This window comes from Mus pahari, chromosome 19 (assembly GCF_900095145.1).
Source record: "Mus pahari chromosome 19, PAHARI_EIJ_v1.1, whole genome shotgun sequence".
In the NCBI taxonomy this organism is placed as follows: Eukaryota; Metazoa; Chordata; class Mammalia; order Rodentia; family Muridae; genus Mus; species Mus pahari.
In genome coordinates this window covers 78,418,491-78,441,218 of record NC_034608.1, presented here as the reverse complement: position 1 = coordinate 78,441,218, position 22,728 = coordinate 78,418,491, and the positions used below count along the sequence as shown (strand labels likewise).

General features: G+C 37.1%; 1 protein-coding gene across 1 annotated transcript; it reads right to left on the bottom strand.

Moving 5' to 3' along the window:
* Positions 1-1,955: 1,955 nt before the first annotated feature.
* LOC110336988 (M-phase phosphoprotein 6) lies at positions 1,956-2,991 on the bottom strand. The gene has a single exon (XM_021219732.2). The coding sequence runs from the start codon at positions 2,960-2,962 to the stop codon at positions 2,477-2,479; it is 486 nt and encodes a 161-aa protein (XP_021075391.1). The 5' UTR covers positions 2,963-2,991; the 3' UTR covers positions 1,956-2,476.
* Positions 2,992-22,728: the final 19,737 nt, after the last annotated feature.

The window sequence follows — 22,728 nt, the reverse complement described above, 5'->3', positions numbered from 1 at the left end:
AGTTCCATTCTCTTGCCATTTCTCTGCCCTCCTTCATCAAATCTGCACATCGTGATCCATACAAGTTAGATACCTTCCCCCCACTTACCTTCCCTGCTCTTTGAGTTCTCTGGGATACTCCCAGCTTCCCTAGGCAGTTTACTATCTCCTGCCACCTCTTTACACCATGGCAAGTCCTATAAGGGGCAACATTTAATTGGGGTTGCTTACAGGTTCAGAGGTTCAGTCTATTATTATCAAGGCTACGTCCAGGCAGGCATGGTACAGAAGGATCTGAGAGGTCTACATCTCCATTGAAGGCTGCTAGCATAATACTGGCTCCCATGCAGGTAGGATGAGGGACTTAAAACCCACACCAACAGTGACACAGCAACTCCAAGAAGGCTACACCTACTCCAACTGGGTCACACCTTCTAACAGTGCCACACCCTGATCTAAGCATATACAAATCATAATGTACACTAACATCGCTAATATCAAAATAACAGAAATTAACAATCACTGGTCATTAATACCTATTGGGGACTCAATTTGCCAATAAAAAGACAAAGAATAACAGAATGGATACTAAAACAAGATCCTGCTGCATACAAGAAACACAACCCAGCAATAAAGAAAGATATTACTTCAGGGTAAAGAACTGGAAAAAGTGTTCCAAGCAAATGGACCAAAGAACAAGCTGAAGTCGCCATCCTAATATCTAATAAAATAAACTTTCAACCAAAATTCATCAAAAGAGATAGAGAAGGATACTTCATATTCATCAAAGGAAAACCTAACAAGTTGGAACATCTATGCCCCAAATACAAAGGCACCCATATTTGTAAAAGAAACATTGCTGAAGCTTTAAATGCACATTGAACCCCACACATTAATAGTGGGAGACTGCAACACCCAACTCTCACTAATGACTATGTATCCAGACAAAAACTAAATAGAGATGCAATAAAACTAACAGACATTATGAATTAAAAGGACTTAACAGACACCTATAAAATATTTCACCCTAACACAAAAGAACACACCTTCTTCTAAACACCTCTCCAAAATTGACCATATAGTCAGTCACAAAGTAAGACACAACAGATACAAGAAAATTCACATAACGCCTTGTATCTTACTAGTTCACTATGGAATAAAGCTGGATTTCAACAACAGAAACACTGGAAAGCCAACACACTCATGGAAATTGAACATCTCTCTACTCAATGATCTCTGAGACAGGGACAAAACAAAGGAAGAAATTAAATATATTCTAGAATTCAATGAAAATGAAGGCACAACATACTGAAATTTATGGGACATGGGACACAATGAAAGCAGTGCTAAGAGAGTAATTTTTACCACTAAGAGCCTCTGTAAGGAAATTAGAAAGTTACTGTACCAATAATTTAAAAGTACACCTGAAAGCTGTAGGAGGAAAACGCAAGCACACTGAAGTGGAGTAGAAGATATACACTAATCAAAATCAGGACTAAAAGTATCAATCATTTTGGAATAAAGAAAATATGCAAACAATAAAGGAAAACAAGAGCTGGTTCTTTGATAAAATCAACAAGATAGACAACTTTTTAGCCAAACTAACCAATAGACAGAGATAGTGTGTCCATATAAACAAAATCAGGAATGAAAAGGGAGATATAACAACAGACAGTTAGAAAATTCAAAGAATCATTCGGTCGGATTTCAAAAGTCTATACTCCACAAATTAGAAAATCTAAATGAAACTGATGCTTTTCTAGACAGATAACAATTACAAAAGCTAAATCAAGACCAGCTATATTATCTAAATACTTTTATAACCCCTAAGGAAATAGAATTAATCTTTAAAATCCCCCACTCAAAAAAAAAAAAAAAAAAAAAAGGAAGCACTAGGCCAGATGGTTTTAGCGCAGAATTCTACCTTACACTTATAAGAATTTCTAAGATCAAAAAATTTTTTTTTTATATGAAAACGTGTTTATTATAGAACATTAGAAAAATGACCCAGATGACTGTTTAAAATACACAAACCCCACACTGCTCAACACGACAAAGGCCTGAGAGCCATGTCTGGTCCTGACAAATCACTTCCGAAAAGTTCTCAAAGATCTGACTCCAAAGTGAACTGGCTAGACATGATTCAAGAAGTAAAGTATAAATATAAGGGCAGTTAAACGAAGGCAATAATTAGTTTACAATTGTCATTCCTGAACAGTAACTGCAGAACGGTGTGCATATGGCCTGTCTGTGTGTNTATACACACAGAATCAGGTCAAAAATCTAGGGAGCGGCCTGTGCCCACATACTTGAAGCCCCTGAAGAATGTCATAAAAAGGATGTATAACATCCATTATACATCTGTCCCAAGAACAGCACATTTCCACACTTATGCATTTCTTTAGAAGGAAACGGTGCTTTAACCAGTACGACGACAGGAGGATGAGCTCAGACCACGCTGTGCTCACAGGCATCCCCTGTACCAAAGGCATCCATTTTAGTCTTGGGGCTTTAAGAACATCTTCTTAGGTTTTAGGGCTTTTATAGTTCCATTTTCATCTTCTTCGTAATTGGCTCGGTCCCTTTTCTTGGCAAACTTTTTTCCAATTGTTCCCACCAAAGTCTCATATCTTCTTGCCATTTCTTCATCGGACACATCGACCTCTACCGTCTCGTCTTCCTCTGCTGCCGCTGCTCGGTTCTTAGAATTCATCTGAAGCATTAACTTCTCAACTTCAGGATTAAACCCCCTGAATGACATCCTTCCGTAGAGAAGATCTTCACACAGGGAGAAGCTCTGCTCTTCTATGATAAAGCTCTCTTTCTCCTTCAACTCCGGCAGATCCAGGTACCAGTGCTCGTCGCTGATCATCTTCCGCTCCTCCTCTTCCAGTTGTTTCTTGGTTTCTGAGTCCAGGCCCCTTTGCATGAACTTCATGCGCAGGAGGTTCTTGGATAACTTAGTCTTGCGTTCCGCCGCCATCTTGGACGCACTTGCTGAGGCTTTCCCGCCGCACTCTAAGATCAAAAATTTAAGTGCCAGCACATGCTACTGTGGATGTGGAGTAAGATACACACTCACCCATTACTAGTGGAAGTGCAAACTTGTACAACCACTTTGGAAATTGGTTTGGTGGTTTCTCAGAAAATCGGGAATAGTTGTACCTCACAACCCAGCTAAACCACTTGGTCCTATACTTGAAAGATGGCCCATTATACCACAAGGACACTTGCTCATATATGTCCATAGCAGCTTTATTAGTAAGAGCCAGAAACTGGAAACAACCTAGATGTCCCTCAGCTGAATGGATGAAGAAAATGCAATACGTCTACGGAATGAAATACTATTCAGCTATTAAAAACAAAGGCATCATGAAATTTGCAGGCAAATGGATAAAATTTGAGAATATCATCCTGAGTGATGTAGCCAGAACCAGAAAGACACTCATGGTTTGTACTCACTTATAAATTGACATTAGCCATAAAGTGCAGGATAACCATCCTACAATCCAGAGACCCAAAGAAGCTGAGTAATAAGAAGAATCCAAGGAGGATGTGTGAATCTCAGTCAAAAGGAAAACCAAATTGGTCATCAGAGATGGATGGAGAATAGGAACTGAGTGGGAGAGGGAGTGAGAAGGGTTATGGGGATGGCAGATCAGGTGTGGGGGAAGGGGTCTGGAGGTGGCTGGGAGTTAGAATGGAAACCAGGAATGGATATCAGTTTAACTAGCTGGAGACTGGAATGGAGGAGGATGTGGAAAGACTATAGTGGTCTCCCTAGCTAAAATTCTTACTAGCCGGGGATAGAGTGACTGAAGTGTCTGCCTCTTATAGCCAGGCAGGAATTCCCATGGAATGAGTGGGACATCAACATACACACAAAACCTTCAACCCCAAATTTGTCCTGCCTACACAATGTTCAGGGATAAAGATAGAGCGAAGACTGAGGGAGCAGCCAACCAATGATTGGCTCAACATGATATCCATCCTATGTGGGAGAGCCACCCCCTGGTACTATTAATTGATACTTTACTATGCTTTCAGACAGAAACCTAGCATAGCATTCTCTGGGAAGACTTTACTCAGCAGCAGCTGGAAAGAGATCTAGAGCCCCACAGTCAAATGCTAATTAGAGCTCATGGAATCTTATGGAAGATTAAGGGATAGAACAAGCCAGACAAAGAAGTCAAGGATAGCAGAAGATCTACAATGTCAACTAACCTAGGCCCATAGGTGCTCATAGAGATGGAACCACAAATCAAACAGCAATCATTGGCTGGACCTAGCCTCCTTCCACATTTGTAGCAGATAAGTAGCATAGTCTTCATTGTGGATCCCATAACAATTGGTGCAACGATTGTCTCTGACTCTATTGCCTGCTACTGGATCTGCTTCCCCTACCTGGACTTGCTGGTTGGGCCTCAATGTTAAAGGATGTGCTTAGTCCTAGGAGTAGATGTCCCAGGATTGGGTGCTACCTAAGGGGAACTTCCCTTCTCTGAGGACAAGAAGAAAAGGAGAGAGGGAAAAGGATTTGTAAGACAAAAGATGGTAGGAGAAGAGGGGTTGGATTGCTATTTGGATCTAATGTGAACAAAAATAAATAAGTAATAAATAAACAAATAAATAAATTATGGGAAAAGAAAGGAATTAAGAAACTTATCAATTGTCATTAACTCCTCTAAGAAAGGTATTTTAAGTGAATGTGTATATAAGTCTAATATTTGTCTGTTTTCCTAGATGATTTTCCACTGAACAAAAGAATTTCCAATAATAAATAAAATATGTTAGTCCTAAATTGGTCTTATAAAATATTCATGAAAAGGTAGACTATAAATGTCTCATTTGAAGGCAGTGTGGTTAAAGAAAGGTATTGCGGCTTTAGAGAATAACAAACAAGTATAGACAAAACTACTGATAATGTTTAAAAGTTCCTGAGACAAAAAATATTTCACTCCATGTTATACATTTGGGACTTTTAAAGTTTCACTTCATTTTATCTGCTTTCTTTTAATGAACTATAAGATTGCCATTAATCTTAGTGCAGTTGATATGGAGCTCATAATTCAAGCATCACAGTAATCTAGTGGCTTCTGGTAATATCTTTAGGAATGGAATAACTAAATCTGTACATACACATAAGGAGTAGAACACACAGCAACACAATAAAATAGGCCAATCTTTAATCTTTTGCCTTGAGAAATAACTTGAATGTAATAGGACCACAGAGACAAGAACTGGATGTTGGGTAATCACTGTAAGATCAATATAACCTACAGTAAATTTATCAAACAATTGATGTTATATATTATTTAACATATCATTTTTATACAGCTAGACACTTGACTCTGATGTTCTGTTTTAATCATAAAAAAAAACAGTCCATGTGTAATAGAATTGCATCCCAAAAAGACATTGGAAGTCTATTTTAAAAACACAATAACCTGCTCCTACATATGAGACTGCGTATTTTTTCCCTCAGTTAAGAGCACTGGTGATTATTCTGCTGTGTTTTGTGTCCCTATATGTGTAGATACACACACATGCACACATATGCACGCACGCACACACACACACACACACACACACACACACACACACACACATACAGCTTCTTCATTTTCAATGATTCTGTAACCATCTTAAAGATATTTCATGGACCTGGAGAGATGACTCATCATTTACAAGCAGTGGCAACTCTTACAGAGAACTCAGGTGCAACCCTCAGCACTTACATAGTGGTACACAACATACCATAACTGCATTTCCAAGGGATCCAATGTCCTCATTTGACTACTAAGGACAACAGACATGCATATATACAGCAAAACACTCATACACATAAAAATAAATAAATGTGACTTTTAAAAAAAATATTTCTTGCCGGGAGTGGTGGCTCATGCCTTTAATACCAGCACCTGGGAGGCAGAAGCAGCGAATTTCTGAGTTCGAGGCCAGCCTGGTCTACAGAGTGAGTTCCAGGACAGTCAAGGCTACACAGAGAAACCTTGTCTCTCATATATATATATTCTATAAAACATAATTATCATCATTATGCTTCCTAAATCAGGTTCTGGCCGACTTTATTTATAACACCCATTCTTATGTATCATATCATGTGTTTTTAAAATTTATATGGTTACTAGAACTGCATTCTGTTTTATCTCCACAGTACAGCATTTGAATTCTACAAGAAGAGATATTTTGGTTGATTGCTTTTTACTAACCTGCCAGAAGCCTACAGAGTGCCTGACTTGTTATTTACCCTTGTTTTGCATTTGTTGAATCAGCCAATATGAACAAGTTGAATTAATCATACTCTGTTCTTTCATGTTTTTGAAATATATATTGTATTTAAAAATGTATAGTTAAGAAAATCTGCTTATAAACATTCCAAGACAGTATCAGATTAATGATACTAAAGTGGGACGATGTTTAACAATACTGACAGTGCTAGCTTTGAGTGACTAATTAGGAATAGAAGAGAAAGGTACAGTGGGAAAGGAAGCACACTGAGCCTTCCAGCTGAAAAGTACAGAAAGCGTCACCTGCAAAAGGGATTTGAATATGGCCAGGAGCAGATCTGAATTATCCACATGGCAGGTAATAGACTTGTTATCTTATCTCTGCCCTTGTTAAGTACAAATGCACTTCCAAGGGCCAAGAAATGCTTGAAGGATGGATGTGGGTACACAAGTATTAGAATTCTCAAGAGAAACAAAGGCTTTAGAGAGCCCAGACCAGCTCAGGGAAGATTTCAGGAAACAAAATAATATGTAAAGTATGTGATATTGACTATTCTAACAAAGGCATCACAACATGCAGGCAGTGACCCATGGGCCATGGTAATCTTAAAGTATATATTAGAGGTGAAACATCCTTAGAAATGTCACAACTAGACTCCTTAGTTTTGGGGTATATATGGTCCTGTATGTTCGGGTGTGTGTACCTAAGGCAAAATTTTGGAAGCCATTTTCCTGCTATGGCTACACAAATATATTAGTTGAATAAAATGATGAAGATTTGCGTGTCACACTGTAAACTGGGTAAAAAGTGAAATTTTATCTGCCATATTAATTAACTACTTGTTCAGCAGCCAAGTTATTTGGTATAATTTTTCCCTACAAACTGGATGAAGTAATTTTTATTTATTTATTTATTTTTTTGGTGTGCATCTGTTAGTCATGTTCATATAACTGCCATGAAATATCTATCTAAGGGGAAAAGATTTGTCTTGTTTAGTTTCAGAGTTTCAGGCATGGTAGCACATACCTGCTAAAACTGGAATCACAATGAACATCTATGGCAAGATACACGACTCCAAGCCAGGACTACAATGACCTGCTTTCTCCAAGTCAGAGTCATCTCTGAACCATCTATTCAACATTTGATTTTCCTCAAAGATTTGAATCATTGATTAGGCGAGATCCTTCAGATACTACTCATGTTTGATATACCCTCTGACTTCAGAGATTCACTTTCACTAATCTAGGCAGCTCTCAATCCAATAAAGTTGACAATAAGGATTGTCTCTGGGACACATGTGAGTCAGAGTGGACAAGAAAATATTCGAAATAGATAGGTGCCAGTCAATAAGCTAGAGTCCAACAGAACAAATACAGACTAATTCTGTTTAAGAATAGGAACGGGGTCATAATTTTCACTCCTCAAAGTTCAGTAATCTATGTTTGTCAACCTGTAGAGTCCAGTACTTTCATAAACTTGTTTGTGCTCCCAGTCTTCAGGTTTTGTGTGAAAGGTATATTAATGAATTTTCTGGTTGAGTTTAGATTGAGCATGCTTACAAACTCCCAAGGGCTCCAGCTTGCATATGATTATTATTAAAAATTTTACATGCCAGGATGCATTTCAACTTCAGACTACTATCCTAGTAAATCTATACAGTTATATATCACCTAACAATGGAAATTGATAATTAAACTTAATTGTTAACTTGATGAGACCTAGAATCACACATTTCCATTTAGAATGACACCATTCCTTGGTCTTTATCCTGGACAGAATAAAAGCAGAAAGGAAACTGAGCATAGCCATTCATCTCTGCTTCCTGGCTATGGATGAGATGCAGTCGTCAGTTGGTTCACGCTCCTGCGAACTTGGACAATCTATTCACCCTCAAACCACACCCTCCAACTGTGCTGTGAGCAAAAGCAATGTACTCTTCCTTAGGATGACTTTTTCAGAGCATTGTATTATAATACCCTGAATACTGAAGCAAGAATGCATAATGTGGAACCAACTGCTAATTTCACCACTATGTGAAAGATCTAGGAGTGTATTTGCATAACCTAGAAGGCGTCATCTGCTACATGAAGAATGTGTATAAGATAATCTTTTACCTTGTTAGAATTGTTTTCGTTATCAGATTATTTGTGTTTCATTTGTTTTTGTAGGACTTGTTCTCACAATTAACTTATACCAACTTTTTAAATATTCTTCTCTTGTTCTCTATCAGCATTTCCAAACTTAGGAGGCTTTAGTCAAATCAAAGTTGAACTTTTTTGCCCTGTGCAAATCACATTTTATAGTGTATCTGCTGGGAGCTCTAGGAGTGTTATTTTGTGTTGTTTTGTTTTGCTTTCCCCGGTCTCACAGGCGTCCTTAGTACAGGAATTACAGGTCTGAGAAACCACTGCAGATGAAGAGCTGTAGGTTTAATTATCATGGAACACTAGGATGTCATAGGCAATCTAGGACAATCTAACCTCTGGATTTTTTATTTTCCCAATAATTCCTGGGAATTTGTTTGCATTTGCATACTTACCCCTCCTCAGCTTCTTCCTAGTGCCTGAGAATTGCTTTAACTATACTCTCTACATTACCCAATTCATTTCTTTATTTTATTTTATTAACATTTTTTTTAACATTCACTTTATGTCCCCCCTCACTGGCCCCTTCCTGGTCAACCATCTCACAAATTTTCCTCCTTCCTCCCTCCCTCCCCTTCCTCCTCCTCTTCTCCTCCTGACTATCCCTCCACCCTGGCACTCCAAGTCTCTGTAAAGCTAGGAGCTTCTTCTCCTACTGAGGCCAGACAAGGCAGCCCAACTAGAAGAACATATCCCATGGACAGGCAACAGCTTTGGGGACAGTCCCTGCTCCAGTTGTTTGAGACCCACATGAAGACCAAGATGCACATCTGTTAAATATGTGCAGGAGGCCTAAGTCTGGCCAGCATATGCCCTTTCATGGGTGGTTCATTCTCTGAGAGCCCCAAGGGTCCAGGTGAGTTGACTCTATCTGTCTTCCTGTAGAATTCTTATCCCCTTGAGTGCCTCCAATCCTTTTCCTGTTCTTTCTCAAGAATCACTAAGTTCCATTCACTGTTTGGCTGTTAGTTATGCATCTGTCTGAGTCAGTTGCTGGGTGGACTCTCTCAGAAAACAGCCATGCTAGGCTTCTGTCTGCCAGCATAGCAGTATCATAAATAGCATCAGGGATTAGCACTTGTCCATGGGATGAATATCAAATTGGGCCGATTATTGATTGGCTGTTCTGTCAGTCTCTTCTCCATGCCCCCTGTCTACATTTCTTATAGACAGGATAAATTTTAGGTGGAAAGTTTGTGGGTGGCTTGGTATTTCTATTGCCTCTTGGGATTCCTGCCTGGCTACAGGAAGTGGCTTCAGCAGGTTCCATAACTGCAATGCTGTGAGTCAGAGCTAATCTCACCCCTATTGATTCTTTGACACCTCCTTTATTCCAGGTCTCTATCTAGTCCTGGAAATGCCCCCACATTTCCATCCCTGTCAGTTGTAGATACTCATTCACTTTCATGGTCATCATACATTTAATTACACTATCTAAATTACCCAATTTTGTTTCTTATAGGACAGATAGCTTGCTATATGTGCATCAACCTAAATTTTTAACAAGTATATGATGCCCTACATGTGACTACTGCCTTTAAATTTTGTATGAAATCTTGTAGGTCTTAGAGTACATGTTCAGCTTACTCTAGAGTCTATGTCTCTTGAATCGCTAACTCTCCATTTTTAAACATTATAAACCACAGCTCCTCAGAATGGTATGCATAACAAACAACATGCCTTGAATTTTCAAACCTATCCTGAAGAGGTAGTGCATCCCTCAGGGTTAGCTTTCTTGTTAGTTTTACATTCAGCATCTCAAACTTAAAAGGGATATGCTTCCAAGTCTGTACTTCTGTCTAAGGTATATGAAGGCTCTCATATCTAACCCAAGCAGTTTTCTTTTATCTTTGTTTTTTAGTGTGTGTGTGTGTGTGTGTGTGTGTGTGTGAGAGAGAGAGAGAGAGAGAGAGAGAGAGAGAGAGAGAGAGAGAGAGAGAGAGAGAAGAAAGGAAAGACAAAGACAGAGTCAGACAAAGAAGTAAATCATGTGGGTGAGTACAGAGTTGAGGAAGATCTGGAAGCCATGGGAGAAGTAGAAAATTTAACCAAAATTTGTTATACGAAAAAACAAAAACAAAAACAAAAACAAAATAAAACTGAAAAAGAACCTAAATTTATTTTTACAATTTCTCTGTTAGTATATAAAGACACAATATGGCTTCCAGAAATCACAACATATGCATTTGTGGGAGAGACAGGATAGAGATCTGTCCGGTTTTCGATATCTCCTTCATCTCTAATGAGGTTTCCAGGAAAATCCAGAGGTATTGTAAATAATTGAATGATTGAAAGTGAAATGAGGCTACAAAACATTAAATATATGATGGGCAATATATTAAAATGCTATATTTTATGTTTGTTTGCTTTTCATTGAGTGATGAGCAAAGATACACTTGTTTTCCTATAATGTCCTAAGATAAATGGTACCAAATGTTATTAAAGTTATTAGAAGTTCAGATCATTAATACATGTAAGCATTTTGTTTTGTTTTGGAAAAGAGTGTAGTGTGAAAGCTGAGGGAATAGCATGCCAAGCAGCCCATGTGTCTCCTCTGAGGTTTCCATAGTGTCAGAGTCATTGGAACATAACAAGAAATGTCAACTCAGTAATGGTCTCAGGTGTGATCTCTGTCCCTGCCATATGTTTTCATTTTCCATAAACTAAGTATTTGTCAAAGTGGTGACAGCCATCACTAATCAAATTACCATGATAGGCTTTAAAATTTAATGAGAAATCCCTCAGAAATATTTCTAGCCCACTCAGGTGCTGTTTCCTAGACATCTTTTCATGTTGGTTTTTGACTCTCTCTCCCATGGGAGACCAGCGGATGTCCCTTGGATTTTTAGCCTCTGTTTCTTACTCAAAAGATTGATAGGTACAACTTGCACAGCCAGATCAGAGTCACATCCTGCAACCATATATAGTGAGAGAAGTTACTACTATTTGTGGATTTTATGAATAAAAAGTTAAAAATCATATCTGGGACATGGTGCTGTAAAGTTAAAAATGATACCGTTGTCATAGAAATGCTTTAGGCTCCTGGTTATTGGATTAGTACAGAGCCAACTCTATGCAGGTTTTGAAGAGAGAAAGATTTTTTTTTTTTACTAAGGGTATGGATTGACTAAAGTTACTGGGACATATATTCTGTGTCTATAACATGTATGTGCATACATATTAATTTATCACTTCATGTTTGTTATCCATTTAGCCATGGGTCATTTTAAAGCTAAGAAATTGGGAATGTCACAGTGGGCTGAACACAGCTTTAACTGAAGGTCAACTTTCAAAGGAAGGAAAATCAGTAGCAAATATTCATTCATCCTATAACTCCTTGTTTCTATACAATTCTATACTATGAACCAAGCTTCTTGCACTAGAGTCTCTTCTTCAACTTGTTGCATCTGACCTGCTTTATACTGCATATTGTTCAGTAGACTGTGACAGAAGAGACAGTGCAGTAGACAAATTTGTGCTCATTGTCTCTGTGCAATGCCATGCCATAGGCAATCTGTACCATTGTGCTGAGAGATGAAAGACATTTAATGTAAGAGTGCAGACACCACAGGCAGCTTGCAGCTAAGGACCAGAAGAATAATGTAAATTATTCTAGTTGCCAGAATTTCCAGAGGAAGTGATTAAGAGATATAATGGTCATGCAGCTGAGATCAGAATGAGTTACCAAAATATAGAATGCTGTCTATATCCATATAGATGTTACTAAAGTATTTCCAAATATACCATAGAAAAATCAGAGTTGGAATCCTGCATATAATCTTGTCTCATCTCCCTGAAGGCAATGGCATTAGTTACAGGACATAATAACACTAGTTTATATCTTGTCACAACTAAAGATATTAAGATTTCATATACTACTACATTTATTTAGTGTGTATGTGAGTGTGTACATTTGTGTTTGTATATGTGAGTGTGTGTGTATGTGTGTGTGTGGTGTGTGTGTGTGTGTGTGTGCATGTGCATGTGCATGAGTGTCTGTCCAGCAGTGACTTGTAGAGGTCCTGAAAACCTTGATGGAGTCAGAATCTTCTTTCCAGAATTTGGGTCCTGTAGAAATAGGTCAAGTTGCCAGGGTTGGCCAAAAGCATCATTTTCATCTGCGCCATCTCATGGTCTGGATAATCTTTCAGAAAAATTTGAATTTTCTCTTTATCCACAGAGATTTCTTTCTGTTTCATTCCTAAATTATAAAACAAAAATCAAGTAAACACTATAAGCAAGTAAATGAACACATCAGTATCTACAAAGATTCAAAAGACAATCTAAGGGCTGAATACAGTTAACAAAGGAACTGCATAATTCTTAAGGTTTACTTTTAATACTAAATATGTCTACTGATAGGGAAAAATTGAAAAATTCTATAAAGTTATAATAGGCACTATAAATATCAGCTGTAAGATACTTTCATCTGAGAGTTTCCCCCTTCTTGGCTTGATGGAAAATTCTAACTAATTTATGTAAATGCTGAAATTTTATTTGTATTTTTCTGCATATGGAGTTTTCATATAAATATATATCTTTGTTTTATAAATGAAAATATTTAAGACCTATTAATTTTTATAAAAGGCTTTCTTTCACATCTCACTTCCGTTCACATACCTTCTTTCCCAAACCATAAGCTATTTAGTTACCTGATGTTAGCCAAGGGATGTTTTCTTCATGATTTTACAGAGTTCTATGTTATGTGTGTTCTTGCTATGTCTTAGCATGTTTCTCAAACCTCCTTGGAAACAACTTCTTCTAGAATTTCACTTTTTCCATATTTTTAAATATGTTCATGGTATTTTGGGGGGGCGTTATTTGATGTTATTTGAATATTTTAATTTAGATTTAAATAATTGCATATTTTTAGTTTTCCAGGATTTACCACAGAGAGAATTCTTACAAAAATTATGACTTTTGACAATTATACATCTAGTTCTACTAAAATATTGCAGAGAGTAGGTTACTGAGCCAAGGATCATATACACTTTTAATTTAACTGATTTGCTTTCCAGCAGTTACAAAAATACCTGTATTTGGTTGCAACCATTTTCCAGTATAGACAACAAACTGAAATTTTATCATTTTCTTCACTCTGTATACTAACATCGGGTAGTATGGAATTACCTCAGAGTTTTTGTTTTCCACTTTTCTACAATAATTTTCAAATCGCTTATATATTTAAGAAAAATATTGTGATTCTTAAAACTGTGTACTTTCAATGATATTTGAAGTAAATGCTGTATTTATTTCATGAAATTCTCTAAAAAAATTTGTGAAATGTCTCTCATTGTTGAGTTTTAAAAATTATTACAATAAGGTTTGATTGCTGTATTTGTAAATCCTTAATTGAATATTGTTTCAAATACAATATTGCTATTGCATGTATTGTTCCCAATTCTATTTCTAGGAATGTCTTGCTATCTTAAGGACTTATTATGAATTACAATTCTTATAAACTTTCAGCTCATGATCATGGAAAAATACTTTGTAAAAGCAACATTTACTTTGTTTCAATTATTGGAATAAGAAACAAAAAACATCCCAGATGAATCTGTTTTTTGATGTTATTTTTTTCCATTTTATTTTTGACAACTTTATTATTGATTGTACTTTCATTAGAGAAAGTAGAGAAAAAGATTAAATGAAAATAAAAATTACCCAGAATCGCTTCCACAAATATGTTATAGAATTATTTATATTCCCTCCATCTTCCTATTCATTTACACAACATTTACATAAAGTGTCATAAAATGCATACATCTTACAATTTCATAGTATCAAGTGACCATTTCTTCATGAGAATACTTTATATTTTACTTCATTGTTTCGCAGTTGTAACTTAATGAAAACATGATATTAATTTTTAAAAATATTCAGATTATACAGGAAACATACATTTTCACACATAATTTTTTTTGAATGAATCCCTCATTGCGTCTTAGAGGGAAGTTCATAGAGTACTAATGTGTATTTCATTTTCAAGCTGCCGATGCATTATATCATACTGTCCTTCAGAATCATGGTGCCAGTTTGCAATCATATGGATGACCAGTTCCCTTTCCATCACATAGACATTTGTTTTCAGATCGAGGAACTGTACATTCTCTCAAGTGGTCAGTCCTGTGTATTTAACTGGAGAAAGGAGACTGATAGGACCTTGTACTTTGTTCCCTTACATTGCAAAACTTCCTGGTTTCTGGAGGCCATTTGCTTTCCTTCTGTGGTGGCTCTGGAGCAGTCAGTATCTTGTCTAAGCCTCTAACAGTTCACTGTCTTATATTTCTTACCAAATGCTCTTTTATTTATTTATTTATTTATTTATTTATTTATTTATTTATTTCTGGAAAAAGTGATGAACACTGCATGTCTTTCCCCATTTTCTTGGTTTGCCTTTTAAAGTCACATAAATACCAAAAGACTAAAAGCAAATCTCTTCTTGTGGCAGGCATGCTGCTTGAATGTAGTAGATGTAAAAGAGGAAACTGAGCCCTGTCTTTTAGGTTAGGAAACATTTCTGACCACTGTGTTGACCCTATTTGAGGAATAATAGTGAGGCATTAAAATGTTGGCATTTTCACTTTCTTCTTTCATGGTCTTTAAAATTCCATCATTGATACAGCTTCTTCATGTTCTTTCCAGCAATCATAAACACTTGACATGTCCATTCTTGACTATCAAATTATAGTCTCTGAAACAATGGTCACCAGATAACATGTAAATACCAGGTGCCACAGCTGAAACCACAGAGTTCATCTGTGATTAAGGTCCCCTCCAAAGGCAACAAAGTCCTAGGTTCATAGCAGTTTCTGTGGGAATTCCTCCTGTTTAGGGGCAATACAGTTCTGTAGCAGTGAGTGATTTAAACGCTTTGGCTTCTGCTAGGTCATGTGTTTCCTGCATCTGAGCATGAGCTCTAGATTCATGAATGAAAGACACACACACACACACACACACACACACACACACACACACACACACACATTCGTAACTGCAGCTAATTTTGATAAGCCTCAACTAACTCAATGGTTCGGCACTTCTAAACCTCTCCATGGCTTACTAACACCCCTCCTGGTATTCCTGGCCTAATACCTTCTAAATTTATATTTTGCCTTTGCTGCCCTATTACCTTCTGGGCACCCCTGTAGGGCTGCTTTCCCTTTCCACCTATATTGCTGGATGATTTCGGTTTTGCAGCTCTTAAATATAATCCCTCTGCCCGAGTCATGGCTAATCTCTTCCTCCTCCTCCTCCTCCTCCTCCTCCTCCTCCTCCTCCTCCTCCTTCTCCCCTCCCTCCTTCCCTCACCCCCCTCTCTCTCTCCTCCCCCCTCACAATCTATTCATTTCCCTGCCCAGCTATTGGTTTTACAACAATTTCCTATTACCACTCTAAGGATTCCAGGGGTCATGACCATCAAGTCTGGAAATGTGGCTTATGGGAGCCAAAGTATTAGAACCAATTCCCAACATCTTACCTTTACTGTCCAAAATTTGTTTTCAAAGTAGGCTCTTCTCTCCAACACAAACTAAACATAACAATAATAATAATGTAAATTAAAAATGATGATATACAATTAACAACCTAACCCTCATATTTGTCAATTAGGTATAGTACTTTACTGTTTATCCTGACTTAAAGAGTTTACAATTCTTTACCTGAATTATGTTCCGACTTTAACTTTTATTACCATTTGAAAACCATCTTTTCTACATAGTCTTCTTCCATGTTAAACAATTTGAGTTTGATTATTAGACTATAACTAGCCTTAACTCTGTCAGAAATCTGAGAACAAATTATCTGAATATATAGGATGCACAAAACTTAAACAAATTATAGAGACAACTGATTATTTGGACAGTCCTGATTACTCAATATGTCAGAGCATCTGTCTTCAGCCTTTTGGCCCAAATCATCTTTACCAATCCTACATCCAATAGAGTGCTAATATGCAATATATACAAAAAAATTCAAGAAATTAGACTCCAGACACGATTCATTTTTAATAGTGAGATCAAGGCTTTGTTGGTTCTGTCTGAGATTAGTTAGGTTGCCTATCCCTGCTTTTTGACCTGTAATTTAAGATTAAAAGCCTTATTTATTCATCAAAGTATATTTAAATTCTTCCTTCTATGGAGATTAATATTTCTATGGGTACATATGTCCTCTTCTCTTTATATAACTTGAATTGTATGTTTCTTTATCTAAGATAAGTTTTTTCCACATATCCCCTGCTCACTGACCTATAATTTAAGATCAAAACCTCAATTATTTATTCATCTATGTATTTAATTTTAATTAAATTCCCTTACCTGATATAATCACACTTATCCAATGCTGATCGCAATATTACCAGGTGGGGTCTCAACCTTTAAGAGTCTGTAATGATCTCTATGATATGTGTAAATTGTTTTTTCTTTTTCTTTTTATTGATCATTTAATTACTTTACATTTTGAAGGATGTTCCATTTCATTCACACTCCTCCACCAACTACGCATCCCATCTCCCTCCCCCACCACTTTGCCTCTATAAAGGTGCTCATCCACCCATTCACCCACTGCTACCTCACCCCTCTAGTATCCCCTTAAGCTGGGGCATCAAGCCTCTGTCCCCTCCCACTGATATCAGATAAGGCTACACATGTATCTAGAGACCTGACTCACTCTGAGTGTACTCTTTTGTTGGTAGTTTAGTCCCTGGGAACTCTGGGTGGTCCAGTTAGTTGATATTGTTTTCCTTATGGGGTTGCAATCTCCTTCATCTCCTTCAGTTCTTCCCTTAGCTCTTCCATTGGGGTCCCTGGGTTCAGTCCTATGGTTGGCTATAAGTATCTGCATCTGTATTAGTCAGGTGCTGGTAGAACCTTTTAATACAAAGCCAGGTGTTCACCTGGTAGTTGAATTCTGAAGGCATGATTTTGTGTCACGCAAGAAATATATAATCAACATTTTCATCTTCCCCCAAATCAAGGTATCAGATGGGTTGCTAAATGGAGTATTTTCATATTTTCAGTTTTTCTTCCTAAAATCTCTGGATCATCAAGGTCAGTTTCAATAATTATTTTGATCCTCATTGCAGTACATATTTAACAATTTCATACGTGTGAACAATGACCTGTGATCAAATCTACTGCTAGTGCCTCATCCCTAACTCTTCGTTTATCCCCAGGATCACTTTTGTCTACCAACTTTGTGTCTTTCCATTTTTTTAAATTTATTTATTATTATTTCCTTTATTTACATTTCAAATGCTATCCCGAAAGTTCCCTATACCCCACCCCCGCCCCTGCTCCCCTACCCACACACTCCCACTACTTGGCCCTGGCCTTCCACTGTGCTGGGTCATATAAGTTTACAAGACCAAGGGGCCTCTCTTCCCAATGATGGCCGATTAGGCCATCTTCTGCTACATATGCAGCTAGAGACACAAGCTCAGGGGGTACTGGTTAGTTCATATTGTTGTTGCACCTACAGGGTTGCAGCCCCATACATTTTGCAAAACACAGGAAAACCAAGAAGGATGACCATCGTGTGGATACTTCATTCCTCCTTGGAATAAGGAACAAAATACCCATGAAAGGATATAGGTACAGAGACAAAATTTAGAGCTAAGATGAAAGGATGGACTATCCAGAGACTACCCCATCTGGGAATCCATCCCATCATCAACCACCAAACCCAGATACTAATGCACATGCCAGCAAGATTCTGCTGAAGGGACCCTGATATAGCGGCCTCTTGTGAGGCTATGCCAGTGCCTGGCAAACACAGAAGTGGATGCTCACAGTCAGCTATTGGATGGAACACAGGGCCCACAGTGGAGGAGCTAGAGAAAGTGTCTTTCCATTTTAACCTACTACGTTCACTTAGTGCAATCAATACATACCTGGATACAGGAACATCCCCAGTGCATGAGCAGTTAGTCTATCAGGAGTAAAATCTCTGAATAAAATCTGGCAGCTCTACTTCCCAAGTCAGTATAGTATATAACTCCCTTGCTGGGTTTTGTGTGTTCTTATGTTTTGTTTGTTTGATAGATTATTTGTTTGTTTGGATAGCTAGATCTTGTGTAATTCTTCTACATGTAGTTACAGCTACATGAGTTCATATGTGCAACTCTACTGTTTTGACCAGCAAATATTGTTTTTCTATAGATTTTCATTACTTCTGGCTCATAGAATGTCTGTCCCTTCAGCAAGGATCCCCAGGCACTGGATGTGATACAGATGTCCAATTAGATATGAGCACTCCACAATATCTAATTTTCTTTTTGTGAGGATCACAAAAGGATCCCTAGGCACTAGATGTGATACAGATGTCCAAGTAGGAATAAGCACTCCACAATATCTAATTTTCTTTTTGTGAATTAGTGTTTAGTCCCTGCATTAATTGTCATACATATATATATGACAAATAATTGGTTCTCTACTCAGGTTTGTGACTTACCCAGCCACAGGTTATTAGCCCAGTTAACATTACTACTAATAAATGCTGTATCTAGTATGCTTTATATCTAGGCAAAAAGTGGTTGGTTAATGACTTAACATTTGTAGTATTACTGCACTAGTAGGCAGGCTTGCCAGGCTTGCTGCTAATTTAGTCTCTAGGTTCACATTTGGGAAAGTCTTTATCCTCCTGGAGCATGTATAACACTTTCTAACATTATAATAACTGGTGGGTAGTGTTGCAGTTTAAAGGTTAATAACAAGCTAATTTGGACAAGTCTATTGACTCAAGTATGCGATATTCAGCAGTGATCTATTAGTCTTAAGTTTTGGAGGGTAAATAGGTTCTGGTAATGTTCTGGGGCCTATGAAACCCCACTGACCAACAACTTGAGACTACTCACAGCTGTCTTTGGATTTTTGGTTTAATATTCTATGATACCAGGCAAAGGAGATGCCCCTCCATATAAGATAACTTCATTTAAACTTTAAAAATATATATTGAAGTATATATGCATGATTTGAAGTTTCTATGATCATGGGATTCTACATTACATTTTTAGCGATCTTTACCAGTCGGTGTCCTTATCAATACATTTCTGCCACCACACTGCCCTCCTCTCTATCACCTCACTTAATCCCTCCTGTCACATTCTTCATATTTTACCCTTCCATCCACTTTGCCCATTTCTAGTTTCCTGATTTCAATAGCCACACTTGTTTAAACATACCCATAATAAAGACTCAAAGCTATGATCAACACTAAGGATAATTATTCCCAGTGCCATCCATTATATCCTCGTTGCATAGTTTCATTTACTGTTTAGATTAGTAAAATTCCATGTGTATGTATTTTCATTATTGGTTCATCAGCTGTTGAACTCCCGTGCTCATTATATTTATATTTTTCTGGCTTGTGAAACGAAAGCAGTGAACAGGGTTAACGAATGTCTCCATAATAAGGTATAGAGTCCTTTGGCTATATGCCCAGGAGTAGTAAGGCTAGATCTTGTGGTAGATCAACATCTTTAAATAACTCTACAGCAACACCCATAGTAGGTGCACTAGTAAGGGTACATATTCTCCTTTATTTCCATCAATATTATCATACCTTCGTTGATTCTTAACTCCATCTCACAAAGGGAAGACAGAGTATAATAGAGTTTTATCATCTGGAGTTTATATCCTTTTAAGAACTGCTTTACAGGTTGAGAATTATTTCAGGTTGAAACGTGTTCTTGACGTAATAAATTCAGATGAGTAGGCTTGGGAAGTGAAGTAAAAAACAAGCTTTGGTGAACAGGTGATTAATTTGATAACTTGAGTGTTTTAGTTATGTACATTTTTAGCTTCAGAGCACAGAAACTTTATATAGTCCAATCCTAAGATTTATTTTTCTAAAATACAACATAATAAGAAGAAATTACCTTGCTATGCATATATGTATGCACATATACATATCTACATATATACAAATATAATTCATTTTTTAAATTATGGCTGTTGATATATATGTGTGTAAGTGTGTGTTTATACATGTTTGAATACAAGTGCACATGCATACATACAAGTGCATATGTATCAAAGAAGGCAAAAATGAAGTTTTAGATCCTAGTGGCTAGAGTCACGTGTGTTTATGAGCAACCTCCACCCAACTTTGGTGCTGGGAACTACATTGAGGTTTTCTGCAACACTTGTAATCCTTCTTAACCTCTCAGCATCTGTTAATGTCCTTGGTATGCATATTCTATTTTGAAATATTTCTTTTGCTAATTTTTTGAATTCCCTTACTTTTCCTCCAGCCCTAGATGTATCCTTTCATAGCCTTCACCCCCTCTCCTTCAAATTTATAACCTATTTTTTGATTGTTATTGTATACATAATGCACTTTTGCGCATATGTATTGCTAAATACAACTTGTTGAGTACATAATGTTACCTGTATGTATGTTTTTATTGCTAATGATTTGATACTAGACAACCATGATGTGCTCTTCCCTCAAAATGAACATCTCTCCCTCCCCGGCTTTTCTCAGTTGCCTGTAGTTCTTTGCTAGATCTGAGGACTGATGAGCCATTCCCCACCTACTTTGTCATGGCCTTTAGTGTTATCTTTGTTTATCACTCATTTGGGCAGTCACATTGGTGAGACTTGGTGTTTATAGCTTCTGATGTTACAAGGAGAAACAAACTCCCAGCAATATCTCTGAATATCTGACTCCTACCATCGTTCTTGCCCCACTTCTGCAATATTCCCTGACTCTTTGGTGTGGGAATGCACTGTAGGTGTCTCCACTGGCACTCATCTCCCCAACTTTGCATGTTGAGTCCTTATGCTCTGAAAACTTTCAGTCTCCTGCAGATGAATATGTTACTTACATTCTTAGCATTTTTAGTCACTGTTAACACTAGACCAAGATGACATTACAGTCTGTAAACATAGGCAGTTTCAATTTCTCCTAGTTTGCTATGATGTGCATGTACAAACCAGCTTTGCTATAAGATTGTGCTTTGCTTTATTTGGTTGAAGGATATTGTAATAGAATAAAATTTATACAGCAATTTCCAGAATGAAGATGGCTCACACATACCACATAGAATATTTAAGAGAAAATAGAAACATACAATTTGGAGTTTTTAACTTATGATTTAATAAAGGTAAGAACACAAAAAGTCAATCTTTTTCCAAAAGTTTAGACACAATGCAAGGTCTTGAGAGAGGACACTTCATATTGTTATGATTATGACACATACTTCAACACATAAGGATAATATACATGGATAGTCTACAGTTTTGAACATCCAACTTATTAGCTATTCTGCCATATAACACATCATTTAGTGTTTGAATCATGAATCAGAATATCATATGTCATATTGCATTTCTGATATCAGAAGAAACTGGCTCCCAGCTCAAGGAATATCAAGATAAGCTTAGTTATCATCTAAAATGTGTTTTAACAACAGCAACAAAAAAATCTGGTTCTAGTTTCATAAAACATGGGCTAAATGCAAATTATGGACAGAAATTTTATAGACATCTTAAGTACATGTTTAAGTAACATGTTGAGTGCTTAGATTTAATGATAATATTTCTAGAGACAATAAAGGAAGCATGGAAGATAGAGCTAAAGAAAACTGAATAAGCCATGACAGAGTCACTCATAAATTAGACTCAGATTCCAGATGTTGAATAAGAACTCTGCATGTATCACTTTGATCCATAGTTGAGTAAATGACTACAACCTTGAAAAATTTGAGAAAAATCTTCTTGGGGCATGACTCAATTTTTCTAGAAAAGGTCCTTTCTCAAGATTTAAATTTCCTTAGTTGTAGGATCTAAGTATCACTACCTGGAGGGCTAAATTCACTCAGTTTTCATATTGACAGGATCTAGAATCTTCTCTGACAAATTTCAAGGGCACATATTTTATGTTGGTTTATCAAGAGATCTTCCTGCAAACTCTTGAGATATATACCCAATTAATGTATATCACTGTGTTCAATGATGCTGTGGGCTGAAAATACCTTTATTGAATGAAGAAACAGAGAACTTTTGGAGACTTGACAATGTTCAGTGTCATTATTTGTGATTGACATAAGCAAGAAGCCCTAGTCACTGGAGAGTCTAACTTTAATTTTGCATACTGTGTACATTTTTATTCTTACATGTATAAATGATTCACCTATATGTATGTCTGTGTATTCTGGGCATGCATGGTACCAAGAGACCAGAAGAGAGCATTGGAATCCGTGGGACTAGACATATAGAGGATCACATCTACTGAGCTATACTGACACCTATATTTACAGAAAAAGTTGTAGGTATAAATTTTAACAATTTGATTGCCTAAAAAGACCACCCCACTATAACTACATCACTACTTGTTTTACCTGTGTGTATGGGAG

Bases quoted from the DNA above. Each gene is read 5' to 3' on its own strand.
- LOC110336988 (XM_021219732.2), bottom strand. From the start codon at position 2,962: ATGGCGGCGGAACGCAAGACTAAGTTATCCAAGAACCTCCTGCGCATG.